The following is a 22,279-nucleotide window of genomic DNA, read 5'->3' as shown; positions in this document are numbered from 1 at the left end:
ACACACATGCAGAATGTCCTTTAAGGGTCAACACATCTGTGCTGACATTGAAACAAATCTGAAAACATGACAAATTCTTATATTTCTGAACTTTCCATGGATTTAAAAGGTTCTTCACTCTTTGAAAACTGTATCTACAGATAAACAAAATAAGAAAAATCTCAAGATTTTTTTTTTTAAATAGATGCCACTAAAATAATATCAAATTATTTTTACTTCAGCTGACATGATAGACTGGAGAGCTCAGCACATTACAATTTCTGTTTTTCACTAAATTTACTAGAGCTCATTCCAACCTAAAAATCTTGAGGAGTGACAATATAAATCCAGTTGCCGATACAAAGGTGAGCAGATGGCATTGCTCTGCTGGGGAGCTGAGATGAAATAGCACATAAATGAGAAAACAATCTCGTGACGGTTTGCTGTGTTTAATGCACGAACTGAGCACTGGAGCTGAGCCAACTTGGCTTCCAGCCAGTGTCCTCACTGGATTCAAAGGAACCCCATGGCAGTTTTCATTAGCTACCAAATGAATATTTGCAGGTAGTACTAAAGTACTGATATAAAGTACTGATTAGTATTGCATAATGCAAAAAAAAAAAAAAAGTGAAAGGGGAGACGTTGTCCTTTTTGGCTCAGGAGATCAAAAATGAATGCCTAGAGATGCCTCTCCCCTCTTTTGTCAGTTTTGGAACTATTGTTTGGTGTGCGCAAGTAATTCGAACTATTGCACTGAAGATCTCTAGAACTGCTGCTGTCTAAATGTTTTTATTTTTTCATCCTTTTTTTTTTTTCACTTTATTCAAACTGTAAAGCAATATTAGATGCAGATCTAATTTCCACCAAAGTCAACAGGGGTCTTTTGGTTGACTTCACTGGTGCTTGGGTTAGGTCCATAAGCAGTGAGTAAACAGGTAATTCAGTGTTCAGAACCTCTTTCCAGAATTAACATAATCACTGTTTCAGGGGAAAGGTTAATTTTCACTCCAATAAACAAGGCCTCCAGTCACCAGGAGAAAATTCAGAACCTGGATGCAGCTCCACTCTGATCACAAAGGAGAAAGTATCTGAATGCATATGATTTAAATATAAACCCATGTTGATTCAACCATTCCCTTCTTCCTCCTCAATATTTTTTACCCTCTTTCGAAAGCCAAAGTGCATTGCCACTTAAGATAACTCCACATTTTTTACTTCAAGGTACTAAGCTGCATTCAGTGCTGTAAAGCAAACCTTTCAGGTAGGTAAGGGGGAATGAAAGTGACTGTAAATCTATAATCTCGCTGTATGGACCTACTGTTCAAATCAGCATTAAGTGGTATTTTTCAGGATATTCTGCTTTCTTACAGAGCAGACGATTTACAGAGATGGCTGACCTCATTCTTCAGGTTTCTTGCCAAGAAGTGTTCAGCTACGTGGGCTGGAAGCACATTCTCCAGAAGCACTCGGTTCAGGTTCTCCATGGTCTCAATCTCCTCCCGCTCTTTTTTGAACTTGTTCTTCCACAGGAAGTCTAACCTACAGTAATATTCATTCTGTTACAAGAGGACACAGAGGTAAAGAAACAATAGGCATCTCGTCCTGCTGGAGTACAGGTTTAAGAGACAAAATAAGCACAGTATACCACCCCTACAAGGCTATTATTTGGCCACTTAACTACAATTCTAGATCCTACAGAAATCAAACCCCAAGTACACACTATATGACATACATTTCATCAAACTTATAAGGCCCCTCCAAAAAGAGGCCCCTTAAAAGGTCCATGAAAAATTAAAGTTGCAATGTGCATTAAACAATGGAAGATTTATTTATTTGCTCTCAGCCTTTAGTAGAAATTCATTACAGAAATTAAATACTGTTATGGAAACAATTTACAGTTTTGCAACTTAATATGATGTCTTAATTATATGAAGTGTAGAATTTCACTTAAAATATTTCAAGAAGATCCTAACTTTTACCAGCTTGAACTTACGTCATGCAATCATCCTGGTAAAAAGGGGGTAGTACAAGAAAAAAACAGCCTATTGATATAATATGGCTTCAGTTTATCAAACCATTATCAGATTATCAAAAATGGCCCAGTCAGTTGGACTAACCCAGTTTTGATTTGGTTGGGGTGTTGGGGTTTTTTCTATTTGTTTGCTTTTTACACTGCTTTCTATAATATTTTATATTTTTTTTTCTTTTTGTCCCAGACCTTTCATAATTGCTTTTAACATCCCTAACAATAACTGGAACTATATGGAAATGTATAACATTCTTGGAATATCAGTGCTTTTGGAGAACCAATTTCATTAAAAATATGTTGAAATATTAATAAAAATGCTTTTTTGCGGAGTTCTCTACTTCTTTTCAATATTGTCAATATTTTATGATAAATTCTATTCTACAGTAAAGCCTCCATGGGCCTGACTCTCTCATTTGACCTGATTTACATCAAGCGCTATTTCAATGTAGTCCAATGGTTTAATGCTATCATGCAGCTTCAATGAAGACTATGTTAGTAACCAGAAGAACATGATTATGATGACAATCTTATTACAGAAAAAACTAAAAATGCTAGCTAGTATTATTAGCAGTGAGTAAGCGTTCACATCAAAATGAGAGTAGTCCTTCTGACTGGACAGTGGCTGTCACAGATCAAAATTATTCATAGATATTTTGTTGAGATCACAGCCAAAGACAGAGCAAAAAGTTGAAATAAGATGGTATTAAAATGATTTGTCAAGCTTTTAAATATGTATATTATACATTTATACATCTAAGTTCCCCACATAGAAAACAAATTCAAATACTGCCAACTGTATTCATGCAGAAAAAATCCAATGAAAACCTGAGATGTCAGTATTATTTACATAAATTGACAAATGTAAACTGGATGCCTGGCATAAAGCTGAAATTACATATCCATACATTTTACCAACTTTGTATTGGAAAGAAAAGGTGCTAGATAAGCTGAAGTCTTTAAGAGATGTTTAAGAGATAAATAGATAATTTAGTTACTGCTTTATTATTTATTGAATGAAATCTAGGCTGCCACAAAAAATGGAAAAGAGAACTCAGATATCAGAAGAAAATAAAGCAGAATGTATTCTACAGTCTTTTTTGAAATTAAAGAAGTCAGCATATTTCAAAATGCCCATTCAGACTTCTAAAACCAAAAAAACTACTACCTTACCAAAACGTACTTTAAATTGTGGGGGTTTTTGTTTGCATGATCTAACCAATTTTGTATACACGCCATTAAAGATCCTGTTCAATATTTGTAGCCTTGCAGTCATATGAAAACCAATATTGTTTCCTACTTTACATGTTAAATCCAGAATCTCTTCAACGTATCAGAATGAAAATATCTCAGAGTGACCCTTATACATCTGCAGGCACAATATCCTTGAGATACAAAATTTTCCTTCCTCACCTAATGCTGATTTACTTGACAGCAGTTCCCAGTGGGTGAGCATAGTGAATGCCCAGGGAGGCAGGAAAGACACTCCATTCCTCCAGGCACCACAGAGTAATTGGCGTTCTTCAGGAAAAGACTACCATGCATCTGTGCAAGGCAACGCAATGCAACCTCAGAGGTTTAAATCAGTGGTAACTTCTTGGGCAAGAGCAGTTAAGTGCAACAAGAACTGATTCATGTCTCATCGATTGCACAGAGGTGGGTTTATCTATATTTTTAAATGATAATAGGACACTCAGAGAATCACAGAATGGTTTGGGTTGGAAGAGGCCTCTGGAGATCATCTAGTCCAACCCACCTGATAAGGCAGGTTCACCCAGAGCAGATCTCACAGGAATGTGTCCAGGAGGGGTTGAAATGTCTCCAGAGAAGGAGACTCCACAGCCTCTCTGGGCAGCCTGTTCAGTGCTCTGGCACCCTCAAAGTAAGGAAGTTTCTCCTCATATTCAGATGGAACCTCCTGTGCTTCAGTCTGTGCCCATTGCCCCTCATCCTTTCATTGGGCACCACTGAAAGGAGTCTGGTCCTATCCTCTTGACACCCACTTTTGAGACATTTATAGACATTTATGAGATCTCCACTCAGCCTTCTCTTCTCCAGGCTGAACAGACCCAGCTCTCTTAGTCTCTCCTCATAAAAAATATGCTCCAGGCCCCTCATCATCACCCTGTGTCTATTTGCAATATTTGCCTGAGTGAGGCAATGAACTAATTCTCCTCACTGAAAGAACGTCATACAGAAAGTCAAGATAAGCAGCTTGAGAGTATCTGTCTATGCCACAGATATCTACAGTCAGGAGAGATGAATGCTATCACATTCAGCAAAGGAGCAGCAAAGGCAACACTAAAGCAGATAAGATCACTAGAAATTAAATGTGGGTTTTCATTCAGATGAGGGAGCTAAGGAGATTCCCCTCACAGCCATTACAAACAGCAAATCTGAGAAACTGTCTCAATAGGGAATGCCAGGAGAAGATGTCTTAGAATACATTAATAAGTTGATCAACAAGAAGTCATCAGCTCTAAAGTAACCAAAATGAAAAGCTGCTGGTCTGAAACTTGTGGTAGATAGCCTGATCATTTGAAACAACCACAGTGTCAGAGAAGTGACAAATGGTAAGGATGTAATGGAAATCTTTGGAAAAGGACTGGGCTAACCCCAGGAACAGTAGAGAAATAAACTTTGGGGGAAATAAAAAGCCAACATGGTGACAAAAATAGCTATTTAGACACATTAAATAAAGCTGATACAATGGGGAGGGGTTGACATCTCTTCTGTAAACATGCCTCCTTCTGTTATGAAGAAGTGAATGGGCATGTGAATAGCAGTGAAGACTGAAATAAGTTTTCATGAAATGCTTTCAGAAGAGGCTCTTGAAAGACTACATTATCTGAGAAGGATCCTCTCACAGAATAAAAGCCCACTAAAAGCAGAACAGACTACAAATAAACAGATTCCATGGCTGAGGAAAGTTGCCATAAACGTCTGGGCAGTAAAACAGTCAATGAGGTTCAGTGTGGACAAACATAATACAATAAATCACGGGAGAACAAAACTATACACCTGTCCTTAAGAGGAACAGGGAATGTGCAGTTTTATGTACTGATGAGAAAGGAGTTCACAGGCTATGTCAATACTTGTAATTCAAACTGGGCCATAAGAGAGATTTAATGTTCAATAGTGTTTAAATGTGAGCACACTCCTTACACAGGCTAGCCCATAGAGTCTGCATTCTCCTCGGCAATGCCTGAGCTTGGTGCAAGAATTGCCATTCTCAACTTATCATCTGCCTGCTGCCAGCCTAGTTTCAAATAACTCCAATGGTGTGCATGCAGAATGAAATGTGTCACTTGACCTCAGTGTCAGGGAATGGTTGTAGCTTACACTGATAGAACCATCAAAAAAAAGCAGTTCTACTTCCTCCACCTCACTTCTGGCTGCTCACTCCTATCCTGTGCTGATTCTGTTGGCACAAGCATTGCTGCAGACACACCATACAACCACATCAGGAAGCAGATCTGGCTGAAAAACAACCATTTTTCCAGGGTTAATTTTTAAGCCAGACCATTTCCCTATTCTGGGCCACTATACAGCTCCACAGGCAGCGGTGCCAGTACAAATAAGGAGATACGAGGGTAAAAATGAGCACCTGAGGGATGGCCTACTTCTTTCAGTAGGGATGTTGGTTGTGCAGCTAAAAGTGTTAGCTGAACCTGAGAATTAGGTTGGATCATAAGACACGTAATGATATATTAGCTCTTCCTCTCTTCATCCCCATTCACCCAGAGACACACATTCCCACTCCTGTTTTTACATCAGGCCAGGCATCTGTCTGACAAGTGGTGAGCAGGTTCACAGAAACCATTCACTTTTTGTGAAATCATTCACTTTTTGTTTAGATGAACTTTGCCATTTCTCACTCTGGGGACAGAGAAGCACCAATGCCAGCCTAGGGAAATGGAAGGACCACCCTTTTCATCAGTAGCTATTATCTTTAGCATTGTTAACATAATCAGATATTAAGAGAAAAGACATTGTATGCAAAGTAGAAAAATGCAATAGCAGAGAAATTGTATATTATTCTCTGCAGAAGAAGGGTAAGGAAGAATTTTAATTTGCCTACACTTCTAAGGTGACTCAACCGTGTTCTGCAAGTGTCACTCAATCGAAGTAGCAAGCAGAAAGTTTAAAAACAAGCAGACAGACACTTTCACATAACTTTTTATCATATTGTGAAATTCATTATCAGGCAGTGTTGGGAAGATTAGGAAGTTAACATGGGTTAAAAAGAGATCAGGCAGTGTAAGAGAAAACAGACCAGCCAATAGCTATTAAATGTTGCCACAGAAATGCCAACTGGCCGAAGATGGGAAGCCTGCGCTCCTGGAAAGGTCATTCTATACAGGTTCATTTCCTCCCCTATTCTTTTCGTAAGCATTTGCTACCAGTCAGTATCACTAACAGTAACTTAAAATGGTAAGTGTTACACCATGTATGAAAATTAGTTCATAACACTTTCTAGTTAACATTGCTAACATAGACTTTACTTGAAAGTGTTCAAAAACATAGAGGTTTTTTTCTCCTTCTTCTTTAAGGGAGAATAAATTAGCCGAAAAATCAAAGACTGAAGAGCCACAAACAAGTGTTATCATGCATGTGGGCAGGAACAACACCAGGTTCCAGTATAGATTGGGAAATTACATATTAGAGAGCAGTGTAGGGGAAAGGGACCTGGGGGTCCTGGTGGACAACAGGATGACCACGAGCCAGCACTGTGCCCTTGTGGCCAGGAAGGCCAATGGCATCCTCGGGCGTATTACAAGGGGGGTGGTCAGTAGATCGAGAGAGGTCCTCCTTCTCCTCTACTCCACCCTGGTGAGACCCCATCTGGAATATTGTGTCCAGTTCTGGGCCCCTCAGTTCAAGAAGGACAGGGAACTGCTGGAGAGGGTCCAGCGTAGGGCAACAAAGATGATTAAGGGAGTGGAGCACCTCCCTTATGAAGAAAGGTTGAGGGAGCTGGGTCTCTTTAGTTTGGAGGAGACTGAGGGGTGACCTTATTAATGTTTATAAATATATAAAGGGTGAGTGCCACGAGGATGGAGCCAGGCTCTTCTCAGTAGCAAACAATGATAGGACAAGAAGTAATGGGACCAAGCTGGAACACAAGAGGTTCCACTTAAATTTGAGAAAAAACTTCTCAGTGAGAGTGCCAGAGCACTGGAACAGGCTGCCCAGAGGGGTTGTGGAGTCTCCTTCCCTGGAGACATTCAAAGCCCGCCTGGACTTGTTCCTGTGCGACCTCACCTAGGCGTTCCTGCTCCAGCAGGGGGATTGGACTAGTTGACCCTTCAAGGTCCCTTCCAGTTCCAAACATACTGTGATACTGTGACAGGGATCCTGGACATGTCTGAAAACAGACTTTTTCCATTACAGGATCATTTTTCAGTTGGTGTGACAGGGAACAACACACACACACTGTTATTGTATGCAAAACAAACTTTCCTGTTCACGTGACTGAACTCACAAAGAAATACTCTTTTTGACTAATGAAGATGATGTTCCATCTCTCCTTTGGTCTTGGTGTTGCACCCACCGCCTCCATCTGACACTGTGGTTGACAGGGACTCAAGGTTCTCAAGGGGTGCGATGAAATATTTATTCCACTTTCCGAGTGGAAGTGGCTGTGCTCCAGCCCCACTCTCTGCTACTGTCATCAAATAAGCAAACTCTAGTACAGTGCTGGCAGCAAGGCAGATGAAGAATGTTATTTCTAACTCAGGAAGGATGTTCCTCACTACAGCAAATACTGAAGAGTCTGTCAGATAAGAATTTTTTGCCTAGTAACCTGCAAGGCCTGCTTGGCAATTTAAATGCCAGTCATTATGTTTCAGGGAATTGTAATGTAACTGAGTGATTTAAAGACAGTCTGGGGTAAGATCCCTCCCAGGCTGAAGGCTATGTGGGTAGCGGCTGTTCATGAGACCTCACATGGATTGCCTGTTCCAGCTCAGAGCCCTCTGTTGCACGCTGCATCCTTCCTGGCACACAGAGTCACAATCACAGAATGGTTAGGGCTTGAAGAGGCCTCTGGAGATCACCTAATGGCCTGGGATTGCGGTTTTCAGCCATGGACCATGGACAGACCCAAGGAATTATAGAAAGAACTGCCCTTGCATCTGCCCTCAACTTTGTAAAGGGTAAGACCACTGACATCACACTTGTACTGAAAAAGCACAACTGGGTAATGAAAAGGGTGGTTTCCTGTTGGCTCATAGTTTTAGTGCAACTGTAGCCTTGGCATGTGGTACACTTGTGTGTGTGTGTGCTACATTGTTTTTGCATCTGCATAAAAAAGTAATAACTGTGAAGAAAATAGCTTGTAATTAAGCAACTAGGGAGACAGCAGATGGATGAAGACAGATGGGAGCACACTAGGAAGCTATGAGACAATATTGGTCAGCATGACAAGCAATAGTCACAGCACACTATCAGTATAATGTCTACAGTCTCAATGACAGTTATTGGTGAGTTTTAGGGGCATATTGGAAGGTAATACGGAAAAATAGATTTTTAGATGCTTCTGACACTCCTTTGCAAGGGTGTGGGGTAGAACGGAACAAAGGTGTTCGTCAGAAAATCTAAAAAATGTTTGGGAAGGTGGCAGGCTGCATTGTGCCCACTGGTAAAGACGAAGAGAAGTGTGCATCTTACCTGTCTGCCCAAAACCAGTAATGTGACGAAGAATATAAACAAAGAAATTGAGCCCATTGTCTTCAGGTCTTTCAGTATTCCTGGCCTATAAAATAAAAACATAAGTAAAGCAGGCTGCTCAAAGTTAGAACAAAATTACTTTTGCACGAGAATACGATTACAATTTATCTGACTTTCTAGTATGTAAACTAAGACCATTTAAATAAGATGTGCTTTAATATTTGATGAAATATTATTATTTTTATTATGTAGCTTTAATTGCTTCTACTACATTATGTGCAAATGTGCCTACATTTTGAAGTTCAGTAATAAGATGAGGATTTAGGAAAAATAATATCCATGTTTGCTTTCAAAAGGAGAGCATTTGGTGCTTATTCTATACAGGCAGATAAAAAAGAGATTTTGTTTTTATGTAATAACACTACTTCCATAATGGAGATTTTGCCTGTATCCAAGGAATGGGAAGAAACAGAAACTCCCAAAATACCTTTTCACCTCAGAATCACAGGAGGCACAAACTAGATCTTGTACAGAGTTTAATAAAACTCTGCTTTGGGAAAAGATACTAGAGGTAACGGGAAATAGTTCACACCAGCAATCTCCTACTGATACCACTGAAAGAAGAACCTTGAGATTTAGGAAGAACACCAACAGGCACATGACTTGACTGGCAAAATCAGGGCTACCAGAAGCACGTGCTCAATCTAACCTGTTCCGTAGTTCTCCATCACACAGATATCCTTTCCACTAATGCAAAAGAAACAAAGACCTGTGTCTGGTTCATTTAATCCTTAGATTTAAGGGCAAAGGAAGCAAATACATTTTTTTTTTTTTTTTAAATCGAGCAGTTTACAGTACAGGAATAACAATACTGAAACACTGTTCAGTTTTTCTGTTGTGGCATATCCACTGCACACTCAGCCGACATAGAAGAGAATCACCTCTTTGTTTTGAAAATCAGGTAAAAATTACAACTGTCCAAAAATTATTTTACACAGTAATACTTAGAGTCATAATTTTGGTCTTATGTATTATCACCTATAACAAAGGTTTCAGCAGTGTCACTGAAAATTTAACACACGAATTTGCAAGCACACCAAAAAAAATCCCAACTGTTTCTCTCCTGATTTTTCAATACCTAGGAATGCATTTGTGAAGTTTAAAGACAATGTACTAGTTCTGAAGAAGTTGATTTTCTTTGGCTTGCAGCAATTATGCTTCAGCAGCCTTAATTATGTTCAGCCTTAGGCCTTAACAAGCTTAATGATGACTTCTTCTTAATTATAAAAATGCAAATTGAACCATACTCTATTTTCCATAGTATGTGATTTAAACACCTTGCCCAGCCTTGTTTATTTTATTCTAATGCTCTGAGCTGTGACATTAAATCATTTAACTCCAACATGACAATGATTTTAAGTTGTGACTTGTAGTTCATATAGCCAAAGACATAGAAAAAATATCTGTTCCATGACATAAGAACTGCCAAAGGTAGTATTTAACTTCTACTAATTTCAGAAGGACTAGAGTTATCCACTTACCTTCTAAGAGGTGCCATTGCATACATGAATTTGCTGTAGTCATCCAGTATGGGCCCATGAGTGTGCAGAAGAATAACATTGTAGCCCACCAATGCAATCAACATTATCACCATTTTCAACTCATAATTTATCCTCAGGAAAACAGAGCAGGAAATGAGCCCTAATATGCAGCTGTATATAAAATACTGGCAAAGAAAAATCAAATAGAAAATATTTAGAACTTGGCTCTTGAGTAGGAGATCATACATAATAAAATGCTCAAGCTAGTTAAAAAACAAATTGTTGACTGACCACTTAAGCATAGAATATATCACAAGCTGGGACATTATGGTTTACAAATAGTCAGTAACAACCAGATGTTGGTACTTCATAAAGTAGAACATTTTTTTTTACTAGGCTCCCATTCACTTGAAACTCAGTAGAATCCAGATTATGCTCCTAATTTTTGCTGCCTAATATTCACCCTTTTTAACTTTTGATGTAGTCATCTGCAGTAGTGAGGAGCACCTATTCACGGGACACCACTGCTGGTGTTGAAGTGTAATGCAAGAGTCTAGTGCCAGCAGACCCACAAAGATTTATTCCTGTGCCCCTGGACTGTTTTCACGCATGAGTTCAATAACTACCTTGTATGTATTATTAGAATAAGTGTCAAGGTAAAATGTCTAAGGATCTGGAAACAACAATTTCATTGCCTATATTTGCAGTATTTATAAATGGAGGCAATAAACAGTTGTTACAAACCTCATAGGTAAGCAATTTTACAAATTCTAGAAATACAGCTAAGATATGAAAAATACAAGATTATTAACATGGTCTATGCTTAATATAAATATAAAAAAATCCTTCTGTCAAATCTTCTTCAGTTATGACTATACAAGAACACACTCAATGTTAACAAACCCTTTTCTTCTCTGTGTCATATATAACAACAAAAATACGTATGGTTGAAGTTAAATTCCTGGAAAAATATTTTCTCTGGTTACTTTCTGGAAATGGACTAGGGCATCAAAACTAATGCTAAAACAGGAACAATACATTCTCAGTAGAATCATTATCTTAGTCTGTAACACACAGCACCTTTGCCAAAGACGCTTCCTGAAAATTACAGTCCTGCACCTGGTAAGAAAGTTATCTTTTCTGAAACTACAAAGCATTCTATTTCTAGATATGCTATTTTCAGACTACTGTTGACTTGTTGACGGCAGCACTTTTGACAGAACCTGAATCACTGTATACTAAGTTTGGAGGATCACTAAGAAGAATAATTTTCACAGCACCCATCAGACAGAATTGATCTGCTGTCTCAGTGTCTGCTGTTACCGTAATTTTCTTGCAGATCTGCTTCAAGTAAGAAATAGAATGAACTACCATTCAGAATCTCCAAAAATAAAACTTCTGATGGTTGCATTCCACAGGAGGTTACACTCCAGCGTCACATAAAAGCAGCATCCCTTTTTTACTTTGTAAGGCATTCTACTTGTGAAATCAGTTTTCCAAAAAGAAACAAACAAATAACAGGCAGTCTTGAATCCACAACTGAATGCAGTTTGACAAAGACCAAGAAACTCTGAAGTGGAATAGACTGTTTCTGTTAGCGTTCCATAGGAATATGTAGACTAGATTGAAAATTTCAGCTAAAATTTCAGATAAGGGTTGATGGATTAGAGAAGAGGGGCACAGCCACACATATAAGAATGCATACTCCAGTATTGTGTATTGCAATGCCAGATTCCGTTAATCAACAAGCAGATCTGGAAATGAGTCTGCAAGCAACTCTGCTTGAACAGCCACACCAGGTTATGAAGTTTTTTCTTTTGAAAATGCCACCTTAAATAAACCTTTTACCAACTGTAACTTCAAGGCTATTCAAGGTTATTGTTTCTGACTGCTCAACACTGCAAATGAATTTTTTAATTTGTGTCAAAGGAACTGAAATTTCAGCCTTTTAATAAAAGAATTTGTAAATTTTAGTATACACTTCAAGTGTTGTAGCTTAAATCCTTCTCTTACTCTTTCATCTTTTCACACTAATCCAAAAGGGCTTAGAAAAAAAAATCAAAGAAAGAACTGCAAGACGAAATGCTTCAAAAGATAGACTGTAGAGGAATAAAGGTAACTGGCATTCTAACTAGTGTCTCAGAAGGATGCATGCAGCTACAAAGCAGGCAAGACACTGGAAAAACAGTGACAATCTGGTGAAGAACAGTCAAAGCAGCCATACAGTAAATCAGGACTGGTGGAATTACTGCCACATGTATAGCATGAGAACTCTGGTCTTTGTCAAAGCACAAAAATTGCAAGCTGTCAGACAAACGGCAACCGGCCTCCTGGGCCTAGCGTTCTGCTCTCAGTTCATCAAATGAACATGGACTGTCCTACAGAGGGAAAAAATGTCTAGCTGGGTAAAATCACAGCTTTTGTGTGCAGGTATACTGGGCTTGTTTCTTAGTAAAGACCCCTTTCAGGTTTGTTCATCCTACACCTGTCTACAACCTACTGAAGAATAAGAAGAGCTCAGACTACACAGGCACTGAGGCTTTTTCCAAGGCAGAGAGTTGCAGAGATACCAATCCTTTGTAGTGACTCTGATTGTGCCACTGTACTTGTTGCTGGTGAGGTTGCACCTTGAGTCCTGTGTTCAGTTTTGGGCCCCTCATCATAAGAAGGACATTGAGGTGCTGGAGAAAGTGTAGAGGAGGGCGATGAAGCTGATGAGGGGCCTGGAGCACAAGTCTTGTGAGGAGCAGCTGAGGGAACTGGGGCTGTTTAGCCTGGAGAAAAGGAGGCTGAGGGGAGACCTTATCGCTGTCTACAACTGCCTGAAAGGAGGTTGTAGCATGGAGGGTGTTGGTCTCTTCTCCCAAGTAGCAAGTGATGGGACAAGAGGAAATCGCCTCAAGTTGTGCTGGGGGAAGTTTAGATTGGATATTATGAAAAAATTCTTCCCAGAAAGGGTTGTCAGGCATCGGAACAGGCTGCCCAGGGAAGCAGTGGAGTCACCATCACTGGAGCTGTTTAAAAGGTGTTTAGACGAGGTTCTTTGGGACATGGTTTAGTGCTAGAGTTAGGTTATGGTTGGATTCAATGATCCTGAGAGTCTTTTCCAACTGAAATGACTCTATGATCGAAATATCATGGCACACTGATGGGTTAGCAGCTCACACGGCAGTGAAGCCAAGCAGCCGCGGGTCCATGCTGTGCTCGGCATGCCCCTTGGCTGTGAGACACCCTCAGCCAGCTCTGCCAGCCTCCTGCAACCGAGCAGCCTGCAGGCGGCTCCCGCTTGGTAGCACTGGTTTTGCCACCTGTGTGGCCTTGACTTCATCTAATAGTGCAGCAACAAGCTCTCATGGACGTTGCTTTTGTCTGACAGCAGAAATAATGAATAGGAATGTTTCTTTTTCAGAAAATCCTGTAAGGGCTCAAAAGAGGAAAATGCTGGGTAACCTCTCCACAGATGCAATTGGCACCACGTGCTGTCCCTGACTGAAGGGCCATCCAATGCTGGATGATTCAGAGTTCCCAGTATCTGAAGGGATGCATCTACCCTCTTTTTTCTTCCTGTGCTAGCTCTAATAAAAGGTATTTTAAACAATACCTTACAGAGTCTGAGTGCCTCTCCTGCAGGGATCATAGGCCCAGTGCCTTGCACCAGTGCACTAGACCCTTAGCATCTTATCTCCAGCCTGGTGCATTTGGTCTCTGCTCTTAACATTTAAGACTGACAGTTCTGTGGTTATACAGACCTCTACTAAAGTAAAAAGGGATTCTGCTCCAATATGTCTATGGAGAAAAACTTGAGAAGAAAGTAATTTTGGAATTCCCTAGTCAAATAAAGCGTATTCCAAAACTGCATCTTTTACAAGTCTGTATTATGCCTTTTATTTATTTAACATGTGGGGATGGCAGCACTGATACCACACTGTATTTTATCACAGGAAGAGGTATGCACGACTTGAAATCTCCCAGGCCTAACTTCTATTACAAGGAAACTACAGAAGCATAATAGCAAAACTGAACAAATAAACACAAGCAAAGTCTCTAAAACTTACTGTGTAATCTTTTCTAAGTCTTTAAAAAGACCGAGAAAGCAAGCAATACAACTCAGAAAAGTTATTTTTTGAGATGGAGGAGGGAGAGAATCAATCAGTATGCTTCAAAATGAACTAAATTCTCTTGAGGCTGAAATAATTCAAAAATCTCTTATTCATTCATTTTAGATGACATATTCAATAGATATGTCAGGTCCACTATCACAGCTCACAGGGAGTTTACCTATATTAAAAAAGCTTAAAGCTAACACACAGATTCAAAATATTGGATTTTTAATTTAAGAAAACAAAGATTCGTCAGTTTAAGTATTCAGTATCTCATTCAATAAAAAGAGAATATTTTTATTTCCAGATTAAAAAATAAAAACAAAGAGCCAAACAAACAAAAGTAGTAACTCAAAAGGCATTTATAGCTTTTTCTAGCTAGAAGTTATGCAGTGGCTGAGGATTGAAATGATGTGCATCTGAGAGCTGTTTAATAAAAAAATTAGGGAAAAAGTGCTTCAACACTTTAGCCAACCTAACCTTTTAATTTATTATTATCAAAAGTGACATTTTAATAGGATTTTTGTGCCAATTTATCAAAGTTTCTTTGATGAAAAAATGCATTTTAAAAGTTTAAAATCTATAAACCACTAATTGTTAGAAATGTACCAATCACATCAAGTGCTGACAAACATCTTGATTATACATGGGAAAACAAAGGAAAAAACACACAATTTTTTTTTTAAAAACAGCAGATTGAATCATAGTAAGTATAATTTATGAAAGTTGTATCCTTCAGATGCTGGTTGGAGAGCTTACTGGTAAAAAGGAAAGCAAAAAAACCTTTCAAGATGTTCAAAACTATAACAAGAATTATATTTTAAAAGATTACTAGAAAACCTCCTAACTAAAAAAGCAAAGAAATATAAATAAGTATCGGAACAATTTATTCCTGTGTGCTTGTGAGTGTGAAGATATGCAGAGGCTGGGAGAAGGACTGCATCACTTCTTTGACAATGAGGGTAAGTTGATGTCAGATGCAAAAGAAGACATAGGCCCCTGCCCATGCCTGGCGGTATTTAGTCAGCTAAATTCAAAAATGATAAACAGAAACTCATGCTCTGCTGTGACTTTCGCACAGAGATGCTGAAAGTTCATAAGTGCTTCAGCTACTGCAACATTGTTTATTATTCTTTTTTTTTCCAGGAGACTTATATGCATGATTAACGTCTTGCTTTTGTGTGTGTCTAAGATTGTTCAGCTTGACATAGTGAATAGCTGTTTCATGTAAAACATACTGTGTGGAAATCAGCAAGCACTGTTTTGGTACTGGTCTCATCAATTCTGCACAGAGGTAAAATAATCTCTCTTCCTCTCACTGTTTTCTGCTTATTCATCCAAAGACTATTTCCCTATTTTGGCATAATATACAGCTTATGTTCAACTGCAGGTCTTTTGCAATCCCTTTAAGAATCACTCCTCTCATGGATACAGTTTCCCTTTTTGTAGGAATGTCCTTCCCACTCTTCTTGCCTGTACCGCTGTGCTTTTGTTCACACTAAGAGATCTTCAAATCACTTCAGATCTTTTAAACAGTTTGTATAACGGAACACAAGTGTTGTATTTCCCCTCCCTCACCCCACCTCTTCAGCAAATATGCAATAACAGCAGTGTGGGAACCAGAGTTTTCACATTTACTGCCAGGTCAATGATGGAAGTGGTGAATATTTTCAGGTCCACCACTGGTGCTTGTAAAACCCATCTGCAGACCAACCTGCTTTTTTCACTGACAGTGATGTGTAGCTTTCACTCCACAGTTTGCTTTGCAGCTGCTGTGTGTTCTCCTGATATCTTATAATACCCATTTGTTGGCATGGGTGAGCTAGGCTTCTTAGTTACCAGTCTGTTTCCTGCTTTTTAATCTGACATTCATTAAAATCTATATTTTCAGAAGCACTAGTCTCCTCTGACTTCCCACTTCCTTCAAATGCACTTGCAGGTGACTGAAAAAAAAATCAAGCTTTTGCTGTAGTCTTAAAAAAATGGTGGGTGTTTAACTTCAAGCAGATCCAGCAACAGTCAATTGAGTGTAATTGTTGAAAACAAACAAAGAAATGTAAAATGAACTTACCGGTAGGAAAAAACAGTTGTTTTGTAAACACCACCGTGTCTGATTACTTGAATTAGGAAAACTTGCATTTGACGAATTAAGAACTGAGGGAAAAGGTTTCACAGCATTATCCAGGAAAAACTAGAGAAAAACAACAGATAATCCATCAGCTTGTCGATGTTTAAAGTCAAAATAGAGAAAAGAAATTGGAGAAGTAGAGAAAGCCTTGCCAGTAATAATTTAACTTTGGTATTTCACTGCAAATTGAAATAGAAGAGGGGAAAAGACATCACTTGATTGCTTGTTCCTGCATGCTCAGACAAAACCAACTTTGTTAACCTTCATGTGACACCTTCCATTTGAATAAAAGACAAATGTCTCTTTGCTATGTTACTTCCATATCTCAGAAACTCACAATCATGAAATAAATTCAATATGAATAATTCCTGGGTTTACCTCAATTGAACCTCCTATTGAAATACAGGAAGAATCAAAGAAAGAATAAGAAGTCTTTACTGAAGTTGATTTACACAGATGTAATCCTCCTCATAATAATAATAATAATGATAATATTGGTACTAATGTTATTGAAACAGAAGAGCACAACCAGTATCTCGTGGGTCATCAAATTCAGCCAGTTGATGTCACAGGTAGCCACTATCATACACTACCCTTTGCTGTATTCATCTAGTGCTTTCTCAATGAGTTAGATTTGACTACATTAATTCCACTGCTTTGAATCTCACCACTTAAATTGTTTCTAGGTTTAACCAGTATTCACGGCCAGTTCCCATGTTTTGTTTTGTTTGTTTTTTTTTTTTTAAATTTTCATGATAATCTCTTTCTCTAGCTTTCAGATAGCTCCTTTCTCTCCCTAGTATTTACATTGCCAATATTTAATGCTATCTCAGCCTTCACTATGCTCAGCAATCTATGTTTTTATAGTTTCTCCGCCGAAGAAGCTTTTCTTTCCCCTAATCATTCTAGTAGTCACCCTCTGTACATCTTTCAGTTCAATCTTCTGAGTGACCAAAACCGAAAACACACTTCCCAGATTTTATCCGAGTTTTGCAATATCATTAATACTAATTCTACATAAAATATGTTCTCATACATCCTAGAATGATAGCTCCCTTGCTTGTAGCTGCAAAACCATACCTCACCAGACCTCATGCAAGTGAGGCTCAGGCAGATCATGAAGTTATAGCAGCTGAACACGTTGCTGAACATTGTCATAATCCCAACCACTAACATCATGCTCAGCAAATGTGAGGTAGTTTTTCTTCCTCGGGGCTCACTTAGTGCAATGTGGTTTATACTTACATTGTGAGTTAAGAGCAGTCACATGGATGGTTATTGTGATTCAGCTGAGTTGTCATTAAACCACATAAGTAATCAAAAACCTGAACTCATCCCATCTTTACCTGATGAGCTTCCAACTTGTATCAGAATTTCTTGTCACTGGTCTGTCATACTAACCATAATCTTGCACTTTGTACTAAATTTCATCCTAGTTCTTTCACTCGAATCCTCAGCTGACTTCTTCCTTTCTAAAATCCCAAGCCTTCCTTCACAGACATTGCCTGTCACCTTAATTTCATCAGCAAATTTCACAGTACCTCTCATACACTGCGCATGAAAACCCATCCCATGCTGACCACTGCGGAGCTCCACAGGTTGCCTCCCTCTCACCTGCTCTCTGCACATAGCCAGTATGTAACCAATCTCTAAATTTCTTTCCCCGATCTCCAACTGTACCTGCTGCCCTAGAGAAAAACTGCTCGGTTCACTCAGACTAACCAAATCTGGATCTGGTCAGCCATAGCTTGTGTAGCCAAGTGCCGAAAACTTCCCAGGGTGGAGACCCCACATGTCCCAGTGCTGTACTATCTGCATAGTGATTTTTTTTTTCTTTCTTTCTTTTTTTTTTTTTTTTAAACTATTCAACCTGCCAAGCTACCACCCGTGGTCATTGCCCCTTTATATGTTTTGTGGCTCTGCTGAGAATGGTTTGAAACGGTTATCAACGTAACACCCTTTCAACAGAAGCAGGACGGGTTATGCACTTGCGAAGGGGATCGATACACCATCTGTTAGCAAGACTGTTTCAAAAGAACTTGGCACAGCCTCTGGAATAACATGCAGAATGGGCTCACCTTTGTTTGTACAGTTGCATTTTCAGGTTGTTTTCCTTTACAAACAGGCTTCTCTGACTGTTTATGTGCAACTACACATAATTAACCCACAATCAGTGAATGATACATTCAGAATCTGTATCAGTAATATGACATAAATCACAATACCAGACCCTACAAAATGTCAATAAAGACCTACACATTTTGAAGCACCCTTCTGTAGCTGAGCCCAAAGAGCTCTAATGATGCACAGAGTTATACGCACATCCGTCCCTTCTCACTGGACGCGTGGGTTAAATAAACACACTCCCTCTTCTGGGATCATGCGTCACCCTGCTCGCACACTCCTGTAAGGAGATGCGGGTGTTCCAGCTTCGTGTGTGCCTGCATGGCTCCCTGTGCATTGTTAATCCACAAGCTGGTGAGAAAGCGCCCCACAAGTCCATGCACACAGGCACACCTCAGGTGTGGGTCCCTGCCTGCCGCAGCCCCACTGCTGCCCCACCAGCCGCAAAGCAGGGTCATGGGGCTGACAGGGAGGCTGTTCTCACTGGCCAAGGTGGAGGTGTGGCGCCAGGGGGGCGACTTATGGCAGTGTCAAACTTGGTTTTGACAGTCAGCTGTTTCTGCTTACAGATCTCTGCCCCCTGTTATGCATTTCCATGCTTCTTTTGTAATTTTTTCCTCACATTATTGCCTTCTTTGCTTCAAATTCCCTTCAAAGTGCCTTGGTTTCTGTTTAACCCAGCTGATGCTGGATGTCCTCTTTAACAGGAAGAGGTTTGGGAAAATGCCCTCCAGACAGCCTGAAGTATTTAGTCTCCCTTCTCCTCAACTATTTACACTGACATTATCATGTTAACAGATGTTGTTAACCAGGTCATTTGCCAAGCAAAGACTCCATCATCCCACTAATAGTGCATATACTTTTTTTGCAAATACGAAATAACTGTATTTAGTTTCAGAATCCCATCTTGTGCATGTCCACAGAGCAAAAGATTATATACCATGAAGAACTCAAATGCAATTATATTATATATAGATATACATGTATAGATATTTATATATGTTCATTTATATTAAAGCATTTTAATTTTGTCTTTGAGGTTTGTCTAGGGCATTTCTGACCTATAAATGTTGCCTGTATACACAGAATGCTATATGAAATGTGGCATACCTATGAATACATAAATAAACATAGAAAGAAAAAAAAAAGGATAATGGAAATGTTGTCATTTCCCATGAGTCAAACAACACTTACTTCTGAATGATGTGTTTGTACTTGTCTTTCTTGTCTCTCATCAGTTATCTACATCTGCTATCACGCTTTGAAGATATATATTGTTCTTCAACATAGTATTTTTTTGTAAGAGACAGCTCAGTCCTACTAAGCAGTCACACCTACTCAAATGACTCAAATGAAAGCAATATTTTTTATGAATACCAGTGTTTGCCAGGGAACATCTGAGCACACTACCATTAAATTCTCATTTTAACTTCGTATATTCTAACAGCTTTTTCTTCTGTTCTGTTCCTTTAATCTGTAATCTTCAGTTGTGAGTTTTTTGCCTCACATGATGAAAATACCTGCTGTGCTGCTGTAGGAACCATGTGGTGACAGATCCTCCCCCAGAAACATAGGATAAGGAAATGAGTGCATCTCCCTTCTTGTCTGACCAAGAATTAGGACAAGACTACTTAATACACTGGTTTAGATTTACTGAGAACAAAGACAAATTTCTCATGGAGGTACTTTCAACCCTTCTCTACAATTCACAAGGCACCAGAACCAAGGCTTCACAATTAACGTGGTCATATAGCCTGTAAACGTGGCCAAGTCGAATGGGTTGCGTCTCACTTTACTAAGCAAGTGAGCTTGCTGTTTTCCACGTTAATGTGCATAAAATACCATCCCACTAAGAAGTAAAGGTGGCAGAATTTAATATTAAATGCAGTAATCAAATGCACACCAAATTAAACAATTATGGAATAAATAATAGAATTTAAGTAGTCAGTATGTGAATGGGTTGACCCTGTGACAGGTGGGCAGGAGGGAGAGAGCTGGGAAATAGCCCTCCACTGAACTGCTGAATGACAGAGTAAAAGGTAAAAGTCATGCAGTAGACATCTGTAAAGACAAACACTACTGTCACTTTCTGCACAAAAAGAAGGTGTAGGCTACCTTCAGAGCACTAACAGGTGTGCTTTTGCACACCAGCAAGAAACCTCACAGCCCAGAGGAAAGCTCTTTAGGGAGCAGGTGCTCCAGGATCAGCAGTTCCAGAACAGAGGCTGCGCTTAATCAATGGAAACACACCAACAGCAAACCCAAAGGTCTGGCATGCTACCAATAAATGCGGCACAACTCAATTTACAGTGTATGCTTCATTTGATCCCATCATCGTTTTTCTTATTACAAAAAATTACACTGGAAATGGACATGTGAAGACTATAAAGTACAAAAATCATCTTTGTCACCATCCCTCTCTCTCCTCACTACATCCTTGTCTCATATGAACATACAACTATACTTGAAATTAATTTTCTGCCTTTTAAAAAGAGCTATGCAATCTCCTCAAGTCACAGTAGTCTACAGTTTATATAGTGCTGTTGTAAACAAAGTTGTTTGTGCCCTACTCTTCTGTTCAGCAAAACACAGAAGGAGAAGAGTATACTTTTAAGTATGGCAAAAGCATGCAAGTCTGATATGATTGGTTGAACCACAGAATTTACATTTTCCTTAACACAAAAAATTGAAGCAATGATGCTTTTGTTCGGTATTGCTCTTTGGTTTGAACCTCTAAGATAAAGACAGAGGACTTCTTTTTGAACAAAATTTTTAAAAAAATCTACCAACTCTTCCTATATCCATGTGGCTTAGGAGAACTTTCTTCTCAAAATGCATATCACTGCTTCCTTTGAAAAATGACAGATGGTCTGGCAGCCGAGTCAGGAAGTTATCCTCAGTTTCCCACATGAATACCCCAAGAATATTATGGAGAATCCCAAATTCTGGTATAATTCCTCATCTTCACAAGCTAATAAACAGAAGTTTATGAGAGCCTGGAATGCTAAGTACCTAACTAGGCTATTAAGCATTTTTGAGCAAACAAGAGGTGATGTTGAGACATTGGTAAGTTGGGAAATGAGGATGACGATCCAGAGAGTACTGCACTGCATTGAATAGGATTTTTAGAGCATTTTGTCTGTGGGTTTGTACAAGACTTCTTAGCTTTAAAGTGCTCATACATCTATGTTATTATATATTTGCTGTCCTGTGGTGTGTCTCTTGTTAATAGTCAAACTTACCAAATTCAAGCTGCTCAATAATTTAATTTCCTTTATGATAAAAGTTTGTGTGCCAAGTGAAAATGTGTAACCATCTATCTGTCTTCATGTATTCAAGTCACAGCGTCCCTATACAGGCAATGTGAAATGGCAAGCAACTGCCTGGTTCAAAGCTCCCATGACATGAGTGGACCTGTGCATTTCCTTTCCAACTCCTGAGCCAGGTCGAGCTCTAGGCAGTGTCCATTTATTGTTCTTAACAGAAATGCATTAGGCGCCCTTCAAAATAGGGTCTTCAGTGTGCTAGGCACTGTGGAGACAAATAATTAGATTGTATCTGCCAAAGAGCTTGTCTGTTAAAAATACAGAACTGAACAGGGTCAACAGCTGTATCAACAGATACACCAGAAGGAAGGTATGCTAAAGAAACCAACTTTTTACTATGAGAATGAAAGCAGGGCTTAATTATTCGTCATTATTAAAATACA

The 22,279-nt window shown here is 39.1% G+C and overlaps 1 protein-coding gene across 3 annotated transcripts in view; it reads right to left on the bottom strand.

Annotated features, from left to right (window-relative positions):
* Positions 1-22,279, bottom strand: part of ADCY2 (adenylate cyclase 2) — a 224,471-nt gene that overhangs the window by 14,583 nt on the left and 187,609 nt on the right. For all 3 annotated transcript variants that reach the window (XM_071804444.1, XM_071804445.1, XM_065832081.2), the window contains 4 exons: positions 16,390-16,509; positions 10,219-10,403; positions 8,678-8,762; positions 1,377-1,535 (listed from right to left, as the gene is read on the bottom strand). In XM_071804444.1, coding sequence (XP_071660545.1) covers positions 1,377-1,535; positions 8,678-8,762; positions 10,219-10,403; positions 16,390-16,509 — 549 coding nt within the window. The remainder of the gene's footprint in view (positions 1-1,376; positions 1,536-8,677; positions 8,763-10,218; positions 10,404-16,389; positions 16,510-22,279) is intronic.

This window comes from Patagioenas fasciata, chromosome 2 (genome assembly GCF_037038585.1).
Source record: "Patagioenas fasciata isolate bPatFas1 chromosome 2, bPatFas1.hap1, whole genome shotgun sequence".
Taxonomy (NCBI): Eukaryota; Metazoa; Chordata; class Aves; order Columbiformes; family Columbidae; genus Patagioenas; species Patagioenas fasciata.
This window is presented reverse-complemented; position numbering and strand designations above follow the sequence as displayed.